Genomic DNA, 24,863 nt, shown 5'->3' with positions numbered 1-24,863 from the left:
TCATTATTTCAGTCAGCTTTCTCTTCGTCGTAACTGCTTTCATTTTCAGAGTAGCTCATGTAAATAGGCTGATCCTGCTTTGCATAAACACGTTGATTTATATGAATGCTATTTTGATCTCAAATTGATTGAATACTAAAAAGAAAGACTAAGAAAAAGAGCACTATATTATGAAGGTCTCCTGTCAAAGACAAAAGACACTAAGTCCTACACACATTCCCAGTTAGTGATGGAGAATTTTGAATTGCCTTCTTTTCAGACCAGAATATTTCCATAGAAATACACAGAAACACCATAATACTGAGGCTCAAGCGTTTTAAAAATGCCAGAGATTAAATCACATTTTGGAAATAGGACTCTACCTGACAAAAACTCACCTAACACAGGAAGGTACGAGGTTTAGTTTTTATCTGACGACACTAGCATTAAAAAGCCTTCATAGTATTTATAATGCTGCATCTACATCAAAAATGAAAGCAAAGTGAATGTTCATAATCCGAGGCCAGACCCCGTGCTGAGCACTTATGATACTTATATCATTTTTTTCAACATCCTCATACCTTCCCTGTTGCTGGTCTCCTATTGGTGCTCAGTAATTCATTGGCAACTTGCTGAATTTTTATTTTATTACACTACTTTTATTTCCCTCCTTGTTTCCTTTCCCATCCATTGTGGCCTGTATCAAAATTCTATATGCCCTTTACTTAATTAAGCAAGGAGACCATTAGTCTGTGGTGGCTCTAATGCTTTGAAGGTCTGTGTAAACAAACTGAAATCTAAGCCGGTGAATGCTTCAAGATTACAAAATCAAAACACAGAGAACAATGGCTATAGCTAATTAAATACTCTCCTCTCTTTGCTTCTGCACATTCCCTGTGTTGGCCAACTGCTCCTAACCACTTCCAGTTTGGCAGAGCCCCCATTAGAATTGTTTTTTGCTCAAATAAGCTCTTAAAATTTTTAACATGCCTCAGTTTATCTCTTAACACCTTAACTCACCAACACGAGCCGTACTCTTGGCAAAGAACTTGATACCAATATGTACACCTTGTTTTGCACCCCTTTCCCAAGAATACTTTCTTTTCAAACTTTGTCACTCCTTGTGTAGTAAGAAATGTTCTCGCCTATCTCCTGGACAGGCATTTGCATTAAAGAGGTTGGTCTGTTGCTGACTGAGGAGTGGAGGACTCTCTCATCTGCTCTCAGATGTGACCTCTTCATCAATAACCTCTATACCTACTCTCCCTCTGCTAAGTCTGACCTGAGCCACTTCAGAGGGGACTACAAGAGCAGCTGCTGTTGGAGTCTGGTTCCCATGAAGTGGTTCTCCCATTGCTAACACGGCGTGCTGCTCCCTACCTCCCTGTGCCTGTGAAAACAAACCTCCATCCCCTAAGACAATCTGGGCCCGTCTATCCATCCTTACAAGCTAACGTTACCTCACCCAGGACTGCACATATTTGTCTATGGACGAGCCATTTGATTTTCATGACCCTGAGTGTCATACTTATGCATATGGACGACATGCAGAATCAAAACACAGTTTATTGGAAAGAGCAATAAAAGAGTTTATTGGAGAGGCCTCTGAGTGGCTCAGTCGGTTAAGCATTCTACTCTTGGATTCGGCTCAGGTCATAATCTCAGTTTCGTGAGTCTGAGGCCCACATCTGGCTCTGTGCTGACAGTACAGGGACCACTTGGGATACTCTGTTTCCCTCTCTCTCTGCCCCTCCCCCAATCACACGGTCTCTGTCTCTCTCAAAATAAATACAGAAACATTCAAAAAAAAAAAGTTTATTGGAGAGCAGAATTCTTGTCTCAGCTCTTGTAACTTCTCTCACCTAGAGTAAGAGAGTGACATTTTCAGAGGCTTAATTTTCTCACCAGTAAAGGGGGCTAATAACACATTCTCCAGCCACCCTACAAAGTTGTATTATGAGGACGAAGTCAGATCACACATTAAAGGGCTTTGTAAAGTGTAGGGTTTATACAAATGTGAGTGATTATTATACAGTGAGAGAATGTGTCTAACAAGGGCAGATTCTGCTATGTAAGGAGGTTAGTTGTCTCTTAAAATATGGGGCACTTGTTGGGATGAACACTGGGTGTTATATGTAAGTGATGAATCACTAAATTCTGCCCCTGAAACCAGTTTTACCATATATGTTAACTAACTACAATTTAAATAAAAATTTGAAATAAATAAATAACAATTAAAAAACATAAAAATAAAAATGGGGCTTCTGGCAATCCTCTCAGCAAGGGGCTGCAGATTTGCATTTGACAGCAAATCGGAGAGCAGTTCAACATCAGAAATTTTACTTTTCCAAAGGAAACCACCAAAACCAAAACAAAACAAAAGTATGGAAACATCAGTAAGATTTGGCCTAACTGCTAAAAATCTCTCCCGTATTTATTCTCTTGAAGCATCTCTTGATGCAAAAATAAAAGAAACAAAAACGGTTCGTTTCTAAGCATCTCCTATTTCAAATGTTCTGCATGCTTTTTTTTTAACACTGCATACCTGGAACGTGTCTACTATAGAATCAAACAAGTTTTTTTTTAGACTTTAAAAGCTCAGAGCAAATATATTAGATGCATGGATAGATGGATGATAGATAGGTGACAGATAGATAGATAGATAGATGATAGATATAATAGATAATCTATCTATTGTAGGAGACACTGAATGAGAAAGAAATTTCCTGAAGTTAGATTTGCACAACGTGAAAGCTTACTAAGGAATACTCTTACTCCTAAACACGCAGATAGTCTTCTTGTATTGCCATTTAGATCTATCATTCTGATTGATCACTGTGTATGTAGTTGGCTGTTATTGGGCCTAATTTCACCCTATACACTCACACATCCATCTACTCTGTCTATCGTACCTGACATTCTACAAATTACTTACTCATGCAAATGACGACCTAAGGCAACCTTTTAGGATATTCGTGTTTAATTATACAAATGGTTCTTGATAAATAAGATTATACATCCTTCCATATGTTTATTCCCTCCTTGATGAAAGGAAAATTTAATTTTCATGCAGATTTGGTGGGGACGGTGTTTAAGAATTGCTGAGTTTTACGTAGTCTGCAGATCCATTCAGGTTGCAGGAGCTGACACCCCATATACAGAAATGAGCGGCTTCTCATTAGGCTTAAACCAGCCTGCTGCATTCTGAAATGAGGGCCCCTGATCGGCCCCCTTTGTGTTCAAATGGTCAAAGGCAAAAAAGAGGAAGGAGCTGATCTCCTCTGTGATTACAAAGGTGCAAGATCAAAGTTTATCACATTCTGTCGTGTTTGGTTGCTTTTGGTTGCCAACTTTTGTTTCAGCCTGAGGCTACTTTGCTTTTGAGTGATCTTACTGATTTCTCTTTGGAGGTCTGGGCAGTGAATTCAGCAGGAAAAGCCCCCAGTAGCTGGACTTGGTGTAGAACCGGGCCTGCCCCCCCAGAAGGTCTTGGCGCCCCCAGGTTCCATACAATCTCTGCCACCCAAGCAGTGGTCAACATCAGTGCCCCTGGGAAGCCCAACGGAATCGTCAGTCTCTACAGATTGTTCTCCAACACCAGCGGGGCAGAGACCGTGGTGAGTAGCAGAGCACTCAGAACAAAATTCCAGGGCTGGTTGATTCTTTACGAATAAACTATGGTGCCCTTGCCTTTTCATCTCCTTGATCCTTCTTTCTTACCCATCTGTTCTCAATTGCCCATGATGAACTTAGCACAAAGATCTGAGAAAAAGTGTTAGGAAACATACAGAAAATATGTAAATATTCAGGGAGAGAAGTGCTAAAAGTATTAAAGACTCCACAAATATAAGAAGCCCAAGACTTTAGGGGCACCTGGGTGGCTCAGTCAGTTACGTGTCTGACTTCAGCTCAGGTCATGATTTCACGGTTCGTGGGTTTGAGTCCCACGTCGGGCTCTGTGCTGACAGCTCGGAGCCTGGAGCCTGCCTTAGATTCTGTGTCTCCCTGTCTCTCTGCCCGTCCCCCGCTTGTGCTCTCTCTCCCTCTCTCAAAAAATAAACATTAAAAAAAATTTTTTTAAAAGAAGCCCAAGACTTTAGCAACAATTAATTTAATCAGAAAACAATATCAAGTCGTGGCATATGGTCATGGGTCGAAAATCGGCTGTTATTGGTGGTGTAAATGTTAATATGAGAAAGAAAAAGTAGAGCAAAGACTATCCTCGGAATCCCCATTTTGGCACAAGCAAATGTCTGATAACACACTGAAAGCTCACACTTTCTTTTGGTGACTTCGAGAAAGTTCCAGCGTTTTGGGAGAGAGAACAGCTTGGCCAGCACAACTCTTGCTCCGCTGTTTTTTTCTTGGCACGTTTGGGGCACATCGGGGAGACACAGCGGACAATGGGGAGAAATCATCTCTCCCGCTGTGTTTTAGCAAAGCCACTGGCTGAAGGGACCCTAATAACTAATTAGACCAGTTCCTCCATTATTTATACAAAGACACCAAGAGCCAGTAAGATGAAGCCCCTTCTCTGCTGCCCAGTGCATACCACTCTTGCGTTTTTCGTGAATAAGTATAGATTATGACACTTTGTTCATAAAAAAAACCCTCGTGGACAAGTTGTGCAGATCCCACTATGATATTATAAATTATTTAGACCAATGTAGGGAACAATTTGGGTAAGTGTGGAGAAATCCTCTGAATCCAGAGTGCCAGGTATTAAAACACAATTTCAGAAAATAACTTGCAAGGAAAGAGGTCTCGTATTGAATGTTAAAGAAGTATTAGCATATTTTCTACAGGGCCTCGTATTCAATAAATATAGATGATGTAAATACAATCAACCCTTGATTATCCACGGTTATAAAATGATAATATTAATAAACTAAAATAGTTTATATTTGGAGTGCATTGTATGCATTTTTTAAATAGCAGATAACTCTTCTTAATTATATGTTGCTATGTCACTGGAAATTCGTTTTCCAGTTTCTGAACTCTTTTGTTCCAGAGTTCTTAATGAAACCACAATGAGGTAAAATACGTGCTCCAAAGAAACCAAAAAGTTCATGATGCAACAAAGGTGGTTGAGGGAAAGGCTTTGATATGTCATATAAACCAACATGCTCCCAGGAAGAGATAGACTTTCAAGCTCTTAAACACCCACTCGAACATGGATCTGAGGGAATTTTGGCCCCCCAATTACATGCACGGAACAATGGCAGAATATGGACCTTAGTGAATACTCTCCAGAAATATAATTCAAATACAGATTTTGGTATTGGAAAGGCATTGTTCTGAAGGCCACAGAATTTGATTAATGTTTTGTGTGTTTTCTGTTAGTGGGAATGTGAGGTGGTGCAGCCACCCTGGAAAACAGTATGGAAGTTACTCAAAAAGTTAAAAATAGAACTATCCTACGGTCCAGCAATTGCACTACTAGGTATTTACCCAAAGGATACAAAAATACTCAAAGAGATATACGCACCCTGATGTTTATAGCAGCATTATCAACAATAGCTAAATTATGGAAAAAGCCCAAATGTCCATCAACTGATGAATGGATAAAGATGTGGTTTATATTTACAATGGAATATTACTTGGTCATAAAAAGGAATGAAGTCTTGCCATAGGCAGTAGATGGAGCCAGAGAGTATTATGCTGAGCAAAATAAGTCAGTTAGAGAAAGACAAATACCGTATGATTTCACTTAATGTAGAATTTGAGAAACAAAGCAAATGATCATGGGGGGAAGAAGGAGAGAGGCAAACCAAGAAACAGACTCTTTTTTTTTAACGTTTATTCATTTTTGAGACAGAGAGAGACAGAGCATGAATGGGGGAAGGTCAGAGAGAGAGGGAGACACAGAATCTGAAACAGGCTCCAGGCTCTGAGCGGTCAGCACAGAGCCCGACGCGGGACTCAAACTCACGGAACGCGAGATCATGACCTGAGCCGAAGTCGGACGCCCAACCGACTGAGCCACCCAGGCGCCCGGAAACAGACTCTTAACAATAGAAAACAAACTGATGGTTACCAGAGAGGAGGCGGGTGGGGGGATGGGTTAAATAGGTGATGGGGATTAAGGAGGGTGCTTGTGGTGAGCACCAGGTAATATATGGAAGTGTTGAATCACTAAATTATACACCTGAAACTAATATTACACTATATGTGAACTTACTGGAATTTTCATAAAAACTTAAGAAAATACATGTTGTGTGTTCTGTGCCATATTCTAACATCTTTCTATGGTGCTAAATAATATTGTGCCTCGTGATCTCTATCCTGTTACCTCAAACTTCTAACTATTACACCATTACATTTTTCGCATGTTTAAGATATGCCTCTCCAACTGGATTGGCAATTCCTTGAGGGTAAATACTACGCGAGATGCCATAGCGTGCCTCCCAGGTGACCCGGCGTGGCACTCCCTTCATAGGAGGTGGGATACACAATAAACATTTGTCCGTTGTCTGTGCTCTGCGACGCTGCCTCACCTCGTATCCTTTCTTCCTACAGCTGTCGGAAGGCATGGCCACCCAGCAGACTCTTCACGGCCTGCAGCCCTTCACTACGTACTCCATCGGGGTGGAGGCCTGCACTTGCTTCAACTGTTGCAGCAAAGGGCCAACGGCAGAGCTGAGAACTCATCCTGCTCCACCCTCAGGACTGTCCTCTCCCCAGATCCAGACACTGTCCTCACGGACAGCTGCCTTCCAGTGGAGTCCTCCTCTGTTCCCCAATGGTGTCATTCAAAGGTAGTGGGCCAGACAGAAGGATGAATAAGCCAACATAAGACACGCATACAGACGTGCAGCTACCCAGCCCTGCCCAAGGAAGGCGTGCTTATTGAACAAATACCTAGAGCGAAATAGATAAATAAACTGACTTATGTTCCCTGAAAAGTGTTTAAATCATAAAATCAGCTAACGACAGAAAGGTGAACAACCACATTGTCTTTAAATAAGAAAGACTAGGCAATGTGTTTGCGTTCATTGAAAGAGTACGCTCTTCAGGGTTCCCTGGAATTATTCATTCTATGGGCCTCGGCTGGAACATAAGAAACTTCTGTGGTAAATCAGAATTTGCCTGATCTAATTTAAAATGCCGTAAGGAACCACCGCTTGAAAAAACAAAGGAGGGATTTTACTCAAAATAATCTGGAACAAAAGATACTGTTTGTTCGGTATTTATTTGCTTGTTTGTTTGAAAAAAAGATATTCCTTCTTTTCCGCAGAGGAGAGCGCTTTTATCGCTCTTCCCTGAAAAGAGACAAATCTCTTATCTCTACCAACAAGGATTGCTAGTTGCTGGCTGGACAGCAACACGTGTACACATGTGACTTTTCTTATCACTTCTCCGGTTACATCCGCCGCTCATTTCCAACGGCATTAAACTGTGTCTGAGCGCAGTTTCCCACAAATGGAAATCGGAAAGAGCTTGTAGTTCTGCGAAAACCAAACGTCTCCTCACAAGATATACCCCGTTTGAGACGAAAGTTAAACTAATCTGATTGCCTGCTCTCTCGTTCTAGCTATGAGCTTCAGCTCTACGTGGCTTGTCCCCCGGATTCAGCCACTGCGTGCACTCCCAGCCAAACAGAGACGAAGTTCGTGGGGCCAGGGCAGACAGCCAGCCTTGAGGGCCTCCAGCCTTACACCACCTACAAGCTGAGGGTGGTAGCCCACAATGAGGTGGGCAGCACGGCTTCCGAATGGATCAGCTTTGTCACCCAAAGAGAATGTGAGTAGAAGTGGCTGTGCCCCCATCAGCCAGAGAGGGAGGTAGGAGCCCTGCCACGAAAAGTAGGGCAGCTGGCCTTTGGAAAGGGTTGGGTGAGTGTTCAAGTTCCCCGAATATCGCTGAGACGTCGATGAAGATGACCATTGGGGGGAAACAAATGCCCTTTGGGTTTAATAACATAAAGATTAAGTACAAATTTAGGAAGAGTTTTCATGTAGTGGTGGGGTGAAAACCAATTTAGAGGAAGTCAAACAAGGATGAACATAGACAAACTCTGGAAATTTGGGATGATATTTATTTGTTTGTCTGTTTTTTAGTTTGCCACTCCTTTTCTTTTCAAGTTACGTGGCATAATCCAGAAGGCATTTCCGGAAAGCATTGAGATACGGACGGCACCATCAAGAAAAGCAGAAGGGCAATTCACTAGTTAATTGGGGCCTCCTTACATTTCTGTAAAATAATTCCTTTTCGGAATTTATAAGGTGTATATGTCTACTGTTTAAAAATGACAAAAATGAAAACAAGGTGCCTGGCTGGCTCAGTCTGAAGAGCAGGCGACTTCTGATCTCAGGGGTCATGAGTTTGAGCCCCATGTTAGGTGTAGAGATTCCCTAAATAAATAAACATTTAAAAAGTGAAAAAATACCAAAAGTATTGAGAATAAAATAAGTACTTATAGTTAGAGCCTGCTGCATCGTTTGCAGGGCTCAGTGGAAAGAAAAGGTATGGTGCCCCTTGTTCAAAAGTCGGTAAAAAGTACCAATCTTCGAATGTCTGGTTTTCTTCAAATTAAATTTTGACACATGGAATTTACTACATCAAGAATGTAAATATTTTAAGTCTTTGGATACTTACTGCAAATTGGATTTCCAGCCACACTGTGTCAAATTATAATCTCATCTTCAGTATATGGCATTGGCATTTTTTAAAGTAAGAGTTATTGGGGCGCCTGGGTGGCGCAGTCGGTTAAGCCTCCGACTTCAGCCAGGTCACGATCTCGCGGTCCGTGAGTTCGAGCCCCGCGTCGGGCTCTGGGCTGATGGCTCAGAGCCTGGAGCCTGTTTCCGATTCTGTGTCTCCCTCTCTCTCTGCCCCTCCCCCTTTCATGCTCTGTCTCTCTCTGTCCCAAAAATAAATAAAAAAAAAAAAATAATAAAAAAAATAAAGTAAGAGTTATATGTTCATGAAAGGCCAATGCCTCCTACAAAGAACTTAATGTGTCTAAACAACAACACGGGAGATGTGAGCAACAGGTCACTCTTAGAGAGAACTTGCTTGTTCGTGGCATTGTTGAGGGATTTTACAAACAGTCTTCAGCACAAGACGATGAAGGAAGCGCTGTTATCTAAATTTACGGAAGACAGAACTGAAGCAGGACTGTGGACCGTGCATTACAATTCCAAGATGCCGTTCACATAGACCGGAATCTGAACTGAGGCTCTGGGAGCTGTACAATGAGGTGGCCCCAAAGTAAGGCCAGAGCTGAAGTCACCTGCCGGTTTCCATATCTAGAAAGTAGAGGTATTCCTCTGAATTCATCATCACCCCGCTCAGCTAAGTACCACTATGTTACCCTGGTCTGTCATGAAGATTTCAGACCTTCTCCTCCCTCCCCAAACCTCCCACTTCCTCCCACCCTCCCCCACTGCACACCCCTCCTGCCCTCACCCACCTCTCCCTGTATGCTCTACAGAACTCCCTGCTTCCACACTCACCAGGAAAAGAGAGGTCACCGGTCAGTAATTTGCTCCCTTCCCACCCACCTGCAATCGGCTTCATTTCTGTCTGCAACAAGGAAGGGTGGTCCTTCTCCCCGAAATAATCCCACCTCCTGTGCTTTGAATCCCACCCCCTCCCCTGCTGACCACCGGCCTCCTCTCTGCAATCTTCAGTGTACCCTGGGTAGAGTCACACTTTTTTCCAGTGCCTGAGTGGCTCAGTCGGTTGAACATCCGACCCTTGATTTCGGCCCAGGTCATGATCTCATGGCCATGAGTTTGAGCCCCGCGTTGGGCTCCAAGCTGAGCCTGCTTGGGAGTCTCTTTCCCTATCTTTCTGCCCCTGTCCCGCACACGCTCACTCTCCCTCAAAATAATAAAAAAAATAAATAAACATTAGAGTCGCAGTTGATTCTCTCCCTCATTTCCCCTCCCACACTCCTCCCTTCATAGTAAAACTTGTCTGAAGGATGCTCTCCGAGGGCTTTGCCCATTTTCCTTCTTCCCACTTACCCTTTAAAGTTCTCCAGAGTGATTTTCACCTCGTCACTTTGTGAAAATCTCTTCCTAGGTTTGCCCTTGACCTCCACAGTGATCATCTAGGGGATATTTTTTAGCAGCAGTCACTCTTACTGACTTCTGAGGAACATTCAAGGCAGTGGGACCCTCAGTCCCTTTTTAAAAAGCAGTCCCCCTGGGGCGCCTGAGTGGCTCAGTTAAGCCTCTGACTTGGTTTCTGCTCAGGTCATGATCTAGGAGTTCATGGGTTGAGCCCCATGTCAGGCTCTGTGATGACAATGTGGAGCCTGCTTTGGATTCTCTGTCTCCCTCTCTCTCTGCCCCTCCACTACTCTCTCTCTCTCTCTCTCTCTCTCTCTCCCAAAAAATAAATAAACATTAAAAAAAAAAAACAGTCCCCCTAGTTTCCATGAGTTTCTCCTGTCCTCCTTCCTGCCTCTGTGGCTGTTCAGTGTCAGTCAGTCTGTTGGTTGATCTTACACCAACCAGGTCCCTTCCAATCTCAGTCCTAAACTTTCCTCTCTACCCTTTCCCTCCTCTTGTCTTCCCTCCTCAGGAAGTGAGTTCATCTTCTCCCAGGCTTCAGCTCTGAAGGCCAACTCCCAGAAGGCCACCTGCTGCCCGAGTCCTTTGCTTTGAAACCCAGCCCCCCACACGCCCACACCCCGCTTCCTCACCTCCGCCCAAATGCGACAGCCCCAGACACAGCTGGCATCTTTCCTGTAATCTGCTTCCCGTTCAGGCCTCACTTTCTCTACGTTACTCCAGCCCTGGGCCGCAGGTCTGAACACCCAACGTGTGTTGCTCTATGAGTGAGTGAACGCACCCAAACTTCTCGCGTTTATTGTTGCTGCCACACCATCTGCATTCTTTGTCACTTGCACCATAATCCAAAGTGCAATGATTCTCAGTAATGTCTACTGTGTAACCATAATCGTGGCATGGGGGTACAAGAACATCTGGCTCCAGGGGTCCCAAACAGAGCACATCGGGCCACCAGCCACTGACACAGTCCGGAAGCAGAGAGTCGAGGGAGGGGGTGAAACAGGAAAGGGATTTATTTCAGTGAGGCCACCACGCATTGGAAGCCTGTCTCCAAAGTGCTGAAAACACTTCCAGGCTCGTGTAAGGAAAATGTGGGACAAAGGTTGGTGGGGACATGCAGGTGGCAGTACAGGTCAGGTCGACCATTGTCTTGGGGTCAGTCAAGCGAGGTCTTGCCGGCTCCGGGGGTCCTTATTGCTGGAGGGGATGGTTTGGTTCTTACCACAGGGTGCTTTGCCTCGCCTTTTGCCTGAGTTGAGAGATAAGCTGGGAAGAATTTAATCAATTAGAAAGTACAGACTGAAGTCAAAATGGAGGTAGTTGAAGTCCTCTTTCCTAATGTGCACCCTCCTTCATCTTTCTGCCTGTTCCTCTCACTATCTGCCCTTCTCAAACCCAAAAGGAACCGTGAGAAATACTTACGCCCGACGTGAAGACACAGTAAAAGGAATTCTGGTCTACTAATAAAAAATGCTACTCTGGGGGCATCTGGGTGGCTCAGTTGGTTGAGCGTCCGACTTCGGCTCAGGTCATGATCTCATAGTTTGTGGGTTCGAGCCCCATGTCCGGCTCTGTGCTGACAGCTCAGGGCCTGGAGCTGCTTCAGATTCTGTGTCTCCCTCTCTCTCTGACCCTCCCCCATTCATGCTCTGTCTCTCTCTGTCTCAAAAATAAATAAACATTAAAAAAAATTAAAACAAAACGCTACTCTGTACAAGGAGAGAGACGAAACATAGTCACCACCCTTCAGAAGTGGTTCCCCTTCATAATATATCCATAAGCCCATTGTGTGTGTGTGTGTGTGTGTGTGTGTGTGTGTGTTTACTGGCCAGAAGGCCTGGCCAAAACAGCTCTGTGAGGTTTGCAGTTTTGTTAACCAATTCTCTTTTTAGTCATCGAGCTTAGTTTTGCCAGATTTTTTTTTCCTTAGGCTCAAAAAAAAAAAAAAAAACCCACAATGAACAGATATAAGATTTCCTTGCTGTCTTGGGGCTCCTGGGGCGCTCAGTTGGTTAAGGTCATGATCCTTGATTTCGGGTCAGGTCATGATTTTTTTTTTTTTTTGAGTTTGTGCCCCACATCAGACTCTGTGCTGATAGCACACAGCAGCCTGCTTGAGATTCTCTGTCTCTCTCTGCCCCTCCCCTGCTTGCTCTCTCTCTCACACACACAATAAACATTAAAAAAAAAAAAAGGTTTCCTTGTTTTCTCTTCTTCCTTTACATAGAAGAAGTGACTCCAAATTGGAGTAGCACCAAGGGAAGAAAGGGCTCACTCAATCCACTTTACTGGATCCACAGACATGGAAAAATACAATAAATGGCTATCATATAAGTTTTCTTTTTTTTTTTTAAGTTTATTTATTTTGAGAGAGAGACAGAGAGCAGGGGAGGGGCAGAGTGAGAGGGAGAGAGAGAGAATACCAAACAAACTCCGCACCAGCAGCATTGAGCCTAATGTGGGGCTCGAACTCACAAACCGTGAGATCATGACCTGAGCTGAAACCAAGAGTCAGGTGCTCAACAGGCTGAGCCAGCCAGGCGCCTCTATCACATGGGTTTTCAAATACCATTCATGCTACTTTTAAGAGAAAAAATATGGATCAGAAATACAAATCATAAAGTACTTTGAAAGTAGTGTTTGTAATTTTATAGTAACGTGTGTCTGGAGAGGTGTTAGCAATGCATTCAGCCCCCTCTGCCTTAACTACACCTTCAGGGCAAGAACAAAGTGAGGCATAGTTTAACTGCTGGGCTTCTTGAGAGAAAATGTCTGATTGGAAGTGCTTGCCAACTTCTGTGGTGTAAATACTCCCACCGTGGCTAATTTCGATTTTCCAAGGAACACAGAGCTGGCAAGAGGTGACTAGTGGTGCCCTCCTCTGCAATATTTCCACCATCCAGACATAATAGACATAAACCACCTCAAGAGCATAGATAATAATACAATGTAGCAAAATCATGAAGGATTTATGAACGTTGAGTGTTTATTACCTTAGTTTTAGTATCATTTATTTCAGCTTACATAATATATTTTAATAATGGTTGGGTTTAATAATCAGCTCACAAAATTCCTAAATATGTATCAGTCAGGATGAGCCAGGATGATTCAGTGCACCCATAAACTGAATTAGTAAACTGTGCTCCTTTGAATAGATGTGTATTGATTGTAACAAAACAACATGGGCTTTATGGTTAGCAGGTCTGGGTTCAGACCCTCGGCCTCTTACAAGCCACTGAGGTTAAGCAAGTAATTTGGCTTCTCTGAACCTGAGTTTCCTGACCTGAAAAATTAAGAACTCTTACAAGATTGTTTTGAAGACTAAATGAGATAAAACATATCAAGTGCAGGGGGCATAGTAACTGTTCCCATTTCCTGTCTCCAAATTCATTATTCTTGGTTATTTTGATTGTTCAATCACTCTTTCCTCAGAGCTCCTATCTTTCTATTTTTATACTATTTACAAACCTTGTCTTTATCTGTGCTGTTATGATGGAGGGGAGATGTGGAAATCTTTTGAATTAAGTGGCAGAGGGAACCCACAGACAGATACAACAGTATATTCCATTGTGAAGTTTGTATTGGAAAAACATATTAAAAGAGGGTTTGAGGGGCGCCTGGGTGGCTCAGTTGGTTAAGCGGCCGACTTCAGCTCAGGTCATGATCTCACGCTCCGTGAGTTCGAGCCCCGCGTCGGGCTCTGTGCTGACAGCTCGGAGCCTGGAGCCTGTTTCAGATTCTGTGTCTCAGTCTCTCTGACCCTCCCACATTCATGCTCTCTCTCTGTCTCAAAAATAAATAAATGTTAAAAAAAATTTTTTTTTTAAAATAAAAGAGGGTTTGAGGGGCACCTGGATGGCTCAGTTGGTTGAGCATCCAACTCTTGATTTCTGCTTAGGTCTGGATCTCAAGGTCCATGGGATCGAGCTCTGCAGCGGGCCCTGCACTAACAGCGTGGAGCCTGCTCGGGATTTTCTTTTTCCCTGACTCTCTGCCCCTCTGTCTATCCTGCGTGTGTTTGTGCATGAAGGATTGCTCTCTCCTTCAAAAACAGATAAACTTAAAAAAATAAATAAATAAAATAAATAAAAGAGGTTTTGATAGCTATGGTTTTGGTATTTGCAGAAATACTTTCTTATGGCTTTATGAAAAGGTCTTGCTTTGAAAGATAAGAATCAAAGTTGTCTTTGTGGTTAAATCTTATGATCACAAAAGTATAATTATTCCTTATTTTGTTATATTTCCTAACATCAGCAACAGATGGGTTTAATTTCTAAAGAAAAAAAGGATATCCAATTTATTTCCACCACTCACTTTTTTCTTTTCTTAAAAGCCAATTTAGTATATGGATGGATCTTAATGCTGTTACAAATGTATTGATTATTTTGGAGAAAACGAGATCTCATGAAATAAATCTCTTCTGACTTGACAAGATGATATGGTAACCCTTCATTTGTTTCTGCAAAAATTATTCATTTAAAAGATGAGCCTCAGTTAAGGATTGTTTTTCCTTCGTTTTAGTAAGGAGCTGAAAAATGAAAAAAGAACATGCCTGTAAAATGCACACCAAGTTGCTTCTATATCTGATATAATACTTAGGAGACCTGAACTTGATTATATACTAATGTACTATGCTATTGATTGATTAGTCAGGGCAATGAATTATTATACTCGAATTGCTATTTGCAAGGCTTTTTAACTATCTTAGAAAACAAACTAACGGTTCAAGAAAAAGCTTTAAAAATAAATGGGTGCCAAAAGGACATAATTCACCATCTAAGCAGTTTAGTTTGGAGAAAAAAAATATATTAACTTCATCTAGTCCTTGGGGCTTTGTAGCAATAAATATTGATTTGATATGAAAAATAGCAATCTACTGTAGTTAATAGTGTTAAGGATACTTCACCCGTTAAAAGAAGGAAAATGCAACAAAATATGAGCTCCAGGCTTATGTTGGTAAGCACAACTATTGTATGTTAATAGTTTTATTTCATAAAACACTGCTTTTCATTGATTTTTTTTTTGGGGGGGGAAGCAGGTGCAACGTTGCTGAGAAAGCATCTCATACATGTTCCCATTGGTTTTCTTTTCACCCCCAATGCCAGGTTTTTTTTTAACACAGAGGAAAATATGAAGGGTTTCAGCAATGCCAATTTTGGGGGGAGGTGTTATACTTAAATATATATATATATATATGTATATGTATATGTATATGTATATGTATATGTATATGTATATATACAGGCCAGTTCAGTCAGTAGAGTGTGTGACTCTTGATCTTGGGGTTGTAAGTTTGAGCCCCACATCGGGTATAGAGATTACTTGAAAAAATAAAATTAAAAAAAAAGATACACACACACTCTGAGATAACCATTTTTAATTTTTTTTTAAGTTTGTTTATTTCAGAAAGAGAAAGAGAGAAGGAGCTCAGAAGGGGCAGAGAGAAAAGGAGAAAGAATCCCAAGCAGTTCTGCACTGTCAGCACAGAGCCCAATGCAGGAATCGAACTCATGAACCATGAGATCATGGCCTGAGCTGAAGCCAAAAGTCAGCTGCTTAACCAACTGAGCCACCCAGGGGCCAAGCCCTGAGGTTACCATTTTTAGAATATACAACTTTCTCCCAACAGTGCCCCAGTACCGAGTGCCGTTTTTGGTGGACAGCAATTTGTCTATGGTGCGTGTAGACTGGAGTGGCTCCTTCCTTCTGAATGGCCCGCTGAAGGAGTTCGTGGTGACCGATGGAGGCCAGCGTGTATACAGTGGCTTCGACACCACCCTCTACATACCAAGGACGGCAGACAAAAGTTAGTTTCTGACTCCTATTTCGTAGGGTGTCAGGAACTCCGCTTCCCGGCTCTATGAGATATTCGGTCTGAAATGTGACCAGCAGATGCTACTCATTAAAATGTCCTGGTGGAAGTGGCCACTTCTTGAGGAAATGTTGCGGCTCCCAGAAAATAAGATTCCCCTTCCCGTTTTCTGCATGAGTGCCATTATGTGCCTTTGTGTGATGGCCCCACAAAGGGACAAGACTGCAGGACAGGCTGTGTCCACAAGACAAATGGCACCCACGGGTAGTCTGGGTTTCCTGAAATAATACACTTGCAGGGACTTCAGAGATTTTTCTTGATACATCCAAATAGAGACAGACCAGGCAATGACCATCTCCAACTCTTAGTCCTTGATTGAGGGCTTTCCTCAACCAACCTTGGTATCCATTCCTCAAACTACAACACTTTTCCTTCGAAAACTGAACTGTTTCTCCCTGTTTAATTACATGTTCTTCTCCTGTTTGATTTTTAAACTGAAATGAGAAAAAGCTTTACAGGGTACTATTTTCTAATGATCAATATGACCACAGGACCAATAGATGTAAAGCCATTTTAAGCACTCTGGATTTCTGCAATGAATTCATTAGTGGCCTTTTTGGTTCTTTAAATTTCCTTGAAAATGCTACTTACGTTGGTTAAAAGGTGCAGATAGATACACAATGAGATCCAGGATTGCATTTAGAGTATCTGAAACTTATCCAAAGCATTTTTACAATCCAGCTATACATTCTCCTGGTCACAGTTCTTGGTTACCTAGGCAGCCGTTGTGATAAGCAGATGAGATGACCCATAGTCGGGAGATCTGGGTTCTACTCCTGGGCAGGCCTCTACCAAACCACCTGTGTGGCCCTGTAAGAGTTGCTTCTCTCAGGTTCCTGGCTACTGAGAGAAGTATTTAGACCATTCAATTTCCTGAACTCTCCTGTTTAGAAAGAAACTTTGGATCACATAGTGCAAAGTGCACCTGTAAGTTTTACCAGAACAGGTTTAGACAAATATGAAGTATAAGATACACTGTAGTCTCCTTTACTCTTCCGATCATTCTTTTTCTTTGCTATATAACCTCTAAGCTTCTTCTTCAGTTCTGTTACTTATAAATGTATACTATTATTACGCTAATTATAGCTATTTTCTTGGTAATTTGAAAATTAGAAATAAGTGTGTATATAAGATAAAACCTCACAACTTGCGCTGGAAACCTGTTCTCAGATTTCCCATGCTATGATATATTGCTCTTCTAAAAGTCTGCCCACTATTTGTAGGTGTTGAATGACTGAGTCTTGTATCTTTTTTCTAGCCTTCTTTCTCCAGGTCATCTGCACTACAGATGAAGGAAGTGTTAAGTCACCCGTGGTCCAATATGATACCTCCACCGGATTTGGTAAACGTTTAACTCATATTATACTTAGTATAGAACCTATTCATTTTGGGAAAGAAACAATCATATGTTTGTTTCTTGTATCCTTGTACTAATATGTTCATAGACTGCATGGAAGGAACTGTTCCACGACAATTTAAGTTCTCATGTAAATTATTTTGGCAAAGAGTTAGGGTATATAGTACTCTTTTAAAAAAAATTTTTAATGTTTATTTTTGAGAGAGAGAGAGAGCAGAGAGAGAGGGAGAGCCTGACATGGGGCTTGAACTCACAAACCATGAGATCATGACCTGCATGAAAGTCAGACACCCAATAGACTGAGCCACCCAGATGCCCCAGGTATACAGTCATCTTAAATACCAAGTCAGGGGTGCCTGGGTGTCTCGGTTAAGCGTCCAACTTCAGGTCAGGTCATGATTTCATGGTTTGTGAGTTTGAGCCTTGCATCTGGCTCTGTGCTGACAGCTCAGAGCCTAGAGTCTGCTTCGGATTCTGTGTCTCCCTCTCTCTCTGCCCCTCCCCAGATCATGTCTCTCTCTCTTAAAAATAAACATTAAAACATTTAAAAAATATACCAAGTCATTGAATTGTAGACACAGAGATATGACTAAATTCTCTCCTAGTCACAAATGCTCTCTCAATAAAGAGCTATATGACTTTGTTAAAAAAAAAAAAAAGTGATTTATAGAGGACGTCAGAAAAAAGAGATCAGAGGAAGAGAAAATACTCTAATGCCAATTTGTGTTGATCACAGTGATAATATTGCAGATTCAGAGCCTAAAATGGTGAATTTGAGAGATTTTTCTCTTGCATTCTCTGTAAAAGATGATGATTGATTGCCATTACCAAGTAATTTAGCTGAAGAGATGAAATTGTAATTTTTATGGAGCATCTTTTAAATTGACTTCTACCCACAATCTTTGAATCTAACACATGCAATACTTTATAATTTCAAAGGGCGAGTTAGAGAAATGCCAGATTTTTTTTCCATTTGAACAGAATTGGGACTGATACCCCATTTTAAATTCCAGTAACTAATGTTATATCAAATTGGTATGCATGCGTAGGTTTTTTTAAAATACAAAGGTCCAAAAATTCTGAAACACAGGTAAATATATATATTGTTATCAAGGATAATTTCAACTGCTAAAAAAAAAAAAAAAAAAAAAAATAGGATTCTCTATTCCCAGACTTCATGTGTCTGGATGCCATGTGAAATTTTTTACAACACCTAACGGTCCCTTCCACAAAGTTCATCTCATTTCATGCCATAGCAGCCGTGGGATAGACCTCATTCGGTATTCTTTTAGCAACTCTAATGTGTCCACAAGTGAAGTGCACCACTGGAGTCCTAAGGGACACCAGAACTCACCCAAGAACACCCCGCAAGCTCCCAGCTGAGAATCTGAACGTGGTTTTTCTGTTGACTCCTGGCCCCATCCTTTCTCTTTAGCAGTGGTTCTCAAATGTAAGTGTGCGCTCGGATCGTCTCAGTGTGCTTGCTTATTATATAGTTTCCCAGGCCCCCAGCAGAGATTCAGAGTCAGTAGGGCCCAGGAGTCTGCTCTTTCAACAAGCCCTGCCCATAACATTGTGTGTCAACTGCCATCAGATTTGAAAAATTAAAAACTAAATAAAAATAGGGGCGCCTGCGTGGCTCAGTCGGTTGAGCGTCTGACTTCGGCTCAGGTCACGATCTCGCAGCTCGTGAGTTAGAGCCCCGCGTCGGGCTCTGTGCTGACAGCTGGCAGCCAGGAGCTTGCTTCAAATTCTGTGTCTCCCTCTCTCTGCCCCTCCCCTGCTTGCACTCTGGCTCTCCCCCTCTGAAAAATAAACACTAAAAAAATTTTTTTAATAGATATAAACAAGCCCCACCCAATGATTCTGATGTAAGGCATTAGGATCACAAGTTGAATAAAAACCACATAACCTAGATTGACCCACCTCTAAATCCAGCCAGTCTGGTCTCCTAGGTCAGTGGGAAGTATCCTTCCACGGGAGGAATGACCTCTGACACTAGTTCTGGTTTGGGATTTTCCTTGAAGTTCAGGCTCAGCCTCTGGAGTCCCCTATCCCAACCTTGAAGCTCCCACTTGGGTGGCGTCCCTTAAAATTAAAGGGACTTTGAAAAGAAAAAAAGAGAAGGGATAAAGATACATGGTCCTGATTTTACCTGATTGTAAGCTCTCCACAAGACAGGGGAAACCTGTATTTGGTTCCTGAATACAAAGTGAGGTTTCCACTGATGAGAGAAGGAACACTGAGGACCTGAGAAGATGTGGAAAATTCCAAGATGTATTGTCCACCTAATTTCCATAGTCAGTTTTAATTTTATGATGTAACTTTTAAAATGTTCCTGTTCCCTTGCCTGAGGCAGCCTTGAAGCATGAAAGTCTCCCAATCCTCATTTCCCTCCTCCTGATCTGAGAGCTGTTTTCTTTTTGAGACTTCCCTCAGGCAGGCTGCCCTACCTTCCCTGGTGTCCTCCCAAGCAAGGGGTCCACCGGGCCCATCAGATCGGTTTCTGGAGTTACAACCCTGTGCCACCCAGAGGAAATTCAACCCTTCCAGTGAATAACCAAGGTTGTTTGGGGGGGGGGGGGTTGGGTTTGTTTTCTTCGTCCAAATAACACACCTGGATTCCTAATTAGAGGTATTCCTGCCTGCCGGAACTTGGCAGAGCGTTGACCCCAACCCTTCATTTTAGAGATGGGGAAGCTGAGGCGCAGAGAGGCAGAGCGAGGTTTTTAACCTCAGAGCTATGAGAAGTCGAGTCAGGGTTAGCAAAGTAGGGTTGCTCCTCTTACGGAGCTTGAAATGTAGTCTTAGTCACCTTCTCGCCCTCTCTTAAACCCTCCTACTCCAATTCTGAAGCCCCCTCTCCACTCCCTTCCACTGAAAATGTGGGTTTTAAGTGTCCCACAGGCCCAGCCAGTCCTTGGGGTTGTGGAAAGGCGGAGTTTGTCCAAGGAGTAAAGACGCACTCGTGACTGTGTCCGTTGGCATGCCCTCCTCCTGGCTGCAGGCCTTTGCTTTGGAAGAGCAGCTCCCTGGCTCCCAGCTGCACACCAGCCTGCACGTCTGCAGCCCGGCCCCGGAGCCCAGCTCCAGGGTTCGCTGCTTGGGCTACATCAAATTGAACACAACCAGAGGACGTGTTGGAAACAAAGAATTGTGTTGTTGTTGTTGTTACAAGAAAGGAGACAGGGAGATCGCTCTGTCTCCCCAGGGGGTTAGTGCAGGAAGCGTTTACTGAGTATATTAAGGGGTGGGGACAGGGAGCTTACAGAGGCATTTTTGGTTCAATTGAACGTGCCTACCATGTCAACATGCCAGGGCAAATACGGTGCGTTCAAAAAATGGCAGAAAACACCCACAGGAGGAGCTCTTGGTATTATAATGAGCTAAAGATAAGTTCGAGAAGACTCCGGGGGCTTCTGGCCTAGGTCCTCATCCAGTCCTGCTCAAAGCTGCTCACGTCAAGGGCTGTCAGCACCTAGTGAGGGGCTCTCCGGCAAAACACCAAGTTGGCTGTTTCCTGGGCCGGGGCTGTTCGTTCTGCAAAACAAAACACATTCCTTCCCCGCTTTCGTCCCTCTCCTCCTCCTTTCTGCCCACCGTGTTCGGCCCTTTGGAGAGGGGCTCTGACACCCACCGCCGCTCCGTGGGTTTGACTTCGCTGCTTCACGCTGCCCTGCAGCGTCCCCCATGAGCCCTTCTCTTGTCTGGCCCGGCTCATCCCAGCTTCCCCCACACCCCCAGACTTGATAGTCGTGGGACTCCCCAGCCCTCGTCCTGTAAGGCACAGGGCCGATGAGTGCTCCGTAAATACGAGCTCCTGTGATTAGCCTCACGTGCAGGGCATCACACGCACTGGACTGTCCCCCGTACGCAGAAGTCAAGCGTGAGTGGTCCTATTGCCAAAGGACCTCTTCCCAGGGGAGGCTCTGAGGGCACTTGAGTGGCTCGCAGAGCCTGACAAGGTCACAGAGAGGCCAGGGTGCCAGAAATATAAAGACAACAAGATGGCAAGCACAGGCTGTTTCCATCACAATAGAAAGTAGGATCTAATGTTTCAAATCCGGTTTGCACAGAACTTCTCAGGCACCGGGCTGTTGCATGAAGTGAGGGGACCCTGGATCTCCTCGGCACTGACTGTGTGTCCAGTAGGGTCTCTGCAGCAGTGGTCAGGCTGGCCCCTCACCAGAATCCGTCGCCCAGGAAAACACTTGGCTCTCAGGGCCCACGGCGGTGAAGCAGGCATTCCTCAAGGTTACTTGGTAACCCCTTTTAAAAGCCCCCTCCTCCTCCCCTTCCCCCTGTCTCTCCCAGGAAACTTGCAAAGGCAGCAGTGATTTCTAGCCTGAGGAGTGTCGGCGAGGTCTCCTGAGGGCCGTAAGCCTGCCCCTGAAGACGCACGGCACCGCTTCCCGGCCTGAACACAAGTACAAACCAGCATCATGAGACAAACTGCTTTAAACTCCTTTCCAATTTACTACCAAACGACAGGGCAAGGGATCACAAAATTGCCTTCTGAAATAACATCTCCCTTTTCTGCCCCTGGGTTTTGCAGGCCTGGTTCTGACAACTCCTGGAGAAAAGAGAGGATCGGGGAGGAAAAACACCGAGTTCTACAGCCAGTTATGGTTCATCGTGTTAATGGCAATGCTGGGCTTGATCTTGTTGGCCATTTTTCTGTCTCTGATACTACAAAGAAAAATCCACAGAGAACCATATATCAGAGAGAGACCTCCCTTAGTACCTCTTCAGAAGAGAATGTCTCCACTGAGTGTCTATCCACCGGGGGAAACCCATGGGGTAGGTCTCTGAAGGCGGCCCCCATTTCCCTCTCCCTGGGCTTGTGCGTTTATGTAAAGGGAAATGTCTCCAGAGTCATAATAACAAGGGACTAGATGACAGTTATGTTTGACAAAATATGGGGACCACGGGAGGCCAACAGTGACCTTATTAAAAGAGGCCCCCAGAGCTTTCTTGTCCCTTCCTCCATGTGAGGACACAGCAAGAAGACCAGACCCCCACCTGTGAACCAGAAAGCAGGCACCTGACAGACACTCAATCTGCCAGCACCTTGATCTTGGACTTCCCAGCCTCCAGAACTTGAGAAATAATTTCTGTTGTTTAGAAGCCACCCAGTCTATGAGATTCTATTAAAGCAGCCCGAGTGGATGAAGACACCTGGGAAAGCTCTTAAAATGCCATTGCTTGGGCCTTCTCCCAGAAAGTCTGATTTCATCACTTTTGGGTGGGGCCTGGGGATTGGTAATCTCCTTTTTTAACTCCAAAAGTGATTCTAAGGTGCAGCCAGGGATGAATATTTCTGTTCTAACGTTGTCAATCAGGGGATGGTGGAGAAGGGTGGTATGTTGAAATCAACGGGGGAATTTACAGATTATATAACTGTGCCACTTGTGGGGATTAGAAATAAACAGGGGGTCTAGGGAGAGAGTAAAGTGCTCGCAGTGCTCAGTTTGTCCCCTGGCTGTGACACTCTGGGCCACCGAGAATGGATGGCTCCTCAGAGCTCCCGACCACCCAGTCCCAAAATAGGAGGTCAGAGGTCTAGGGGGTGAGTCACACAAATGGTGGTACAGGGAGATCAAGGCCCAGAGCACTCGCTGAAGGGGGAAACGTGACTGACTCTGAAGGTCCCCTGTGCGGTGTGGGGCTGTGTCTACTCGGAGGAGGAAAGACTGCAAGTTCTAACTCCCACCAGGCACCAGTCTTTTCTCCAAGCCATGTGTCCAAAGGGCTGCCTCTGCCTGAGAAATCACCTTCGCTGCAGTTTGCACAAAGGTTCCACATGAGCTAGTAGCCACCCTGTGCAGCTAAAACTGTGATTACCAGTTCCAGTGTGGGCGGAGTTTCCCACAGCAAGCAATTCTCTGACACCTGGTGGGTGTCCTACAATTCAACTCAGTTCTGACACTACCTACGGGGAGAGATGGCGTCAGAGGTATTTCATGAGGTAAGGGTTCAGTTCCACAGGACGGTCCCCTCTCCCCAGCTGCAGACACCGGGTCACAAGTCCAGGCTGTCACCCGGGGTTCTGACAGACCCTACGGGTCTGAGTAACGGGTTAGAGTTTCCAGTGACCCCTCCTGGGGTTCAGTTCATTTGCTAGCGCGGTTCACAGAACTCAGGGAAACATTTTGCTTATTGGATCGCCAGTTTATTATAAAAGGAGAGAACCCAGGAACAGGCAGATGGAAGAGATGGATAGGACAGAGTGTAATGGAGGCTTTATCACTTAGCTGCGCTTGGTCAACACTGGCCATTGGCTACTGATTCAACCTCCAGTCTCTCCCCTCCTTGGAGGTGGGGGGTGAGCTGAGGTTGAGCGGGGACCGAAATTTCCACACCCTTATCACAGGGTTGGTTCTACTGATAACCAGCCCCCAACTTTAGGTAGTTCCCTGGAAAATCACCTCATTAGCATGACAAAAGACACCTTTGTGGCTCTCATCTCTTAGGAAATTCCAAGGGTTTCAGTAGTCCTGTGCCAGAAATTGGGCTGAAGGCCAAATATATATTTATTATAAATCACAGTATCACAGCGGCACCAAATTATGCACAGAAGCCTGATCAAACTGCTTGAGTTCTAACACTTCAAACAATAGGGGAAAGTCAACCAAAGAGCATTGTGTTCCATCCAGATCTCTTCATTTGTGCAGGACACAGCCACGAACAGTGTCGAAGGCACTGACAAAGGTGTATCGTGATGCCCAAGTAGTGAAAATGGGGGGCACAGAGGGGGAGTCACCCCTCTGATGCCCATGGTTTGCGTGTGGGGTGGGGAGCAGCCAGGGGACAGTGACTTGGTGGTGGAGAAGTGGAGACAATGTCTCCCATGGCCTGGGCCTCAGCTCTCACCAACCACACCTCATCCCCCTCTCCTTGCTCTCCGGCCCTCCAGCCTCCTTCCTCCCCGAGCACATCAAGCTCCTCTGGCTGGGCCATCGCTCCTGCTCTCCTCTTGGGTGGCTCACACTCTCACTTCATTCAGGTCTCTGCAGAGATGTCACCTCCCCTCCGTGAGAGATAGAATTCCCTGGCTTCTTGTCCACTAGTCCTTTTCCAGACAGCCATCACATGACACGGTGGCAGACATGCTTGTCCGACTCCTCGAATAGAATGGAAGCTCCCCGAGGGCAAGGATTTTGTGGGCCGTTTACTGCTGCACCTCAACACCCAGAACAGTGCTTCGCATCAAATATTTGTGAAATGAATGAACATTGAGTGGCCAGTTCAAACCATCAGCCATTCGCTTATGTTCAGGGTATAGTCATGAGAAGATTCTCCCTGAAGAGCAGACACTCTGAAGTTTGCCCTTGTTGAAGAGTAACTTTCTCTCTCTGAGGAAGCCGTGTTCTTCTGTTTATTTTTTAATGGTTATTTATTTTTGAGAGACACAGAGAGAGAGCATGAGCAGGGAAGGGGCAGAGAGAGAGACAGAGATACAAGAATCTGGAGCAGGCTCCAGGCTCTGAACTGTCAGCACAGAGCCCGACACAGGGCTCAAACTCACAAGCCATGAGATCATGACCTGAGCCGAAGTCAGACACTTAAGTGACGGTGCCACCCAGGTGCCCCATGGAAACCATGTTCTTAGACAAAAGATGTTCCCCCA

General features: G+C 44.2%; 1 protein-coding gene across 1 annotated transcript in view; it reads left to right on the top strand.

The window, feature by feature from the left end:
- USH2A (usherin) overlaps window positions 1-24,863 on the top strand; it is a 737,363-nt gene that overhangs the window by 706,372 nt on the left and 6,128 nt on the right. The window contains exons 65-70 of the mRNA XM_078441308.2: window positions 3,390-3,596; window positions 6,499-6,737; window positions 7,514-7,722; window positions 15,634-15,810; window positions 17,135-17,218; window positions 21,789-22,033. Of these exons, the coding sequence (XP_078297434.2) occupies window positions 3,390-3,596; window positions 6,499-6,737; window positions 7,514-7,722; window positions 15,634-15,810; window positions 17,135-17,218; window positions 21,789-22,033 (1,161 nt within the window). The remainder of the gene's footprint in view (window positions 1-3,389; window positions 3,597-6,498; window positions 6,738-7,513; window positions 7,723-15,633; window positions 15,811-17,134; window positions 17,219-21,788; window positions 22,034-24,863) is intronic.

Source organism: Panthera onca, chromosome F1, assembly GCF_046562875.1.
Source record: "Panthera onca isolate mPanOnc1 chromosome F1, mPanOnc1 haplotype 2, whole genome shotgun sequence".
Taxonomy (NCBI): domain Eukaryota; kingdom Metazoa; phylum Chordata; class Mammalia; order Carnivora; family Felidae; genus Panthera; species Panthera onca.
This window is presented reverse-complemented; position numbering and strand designations above follow the sequence as displayed.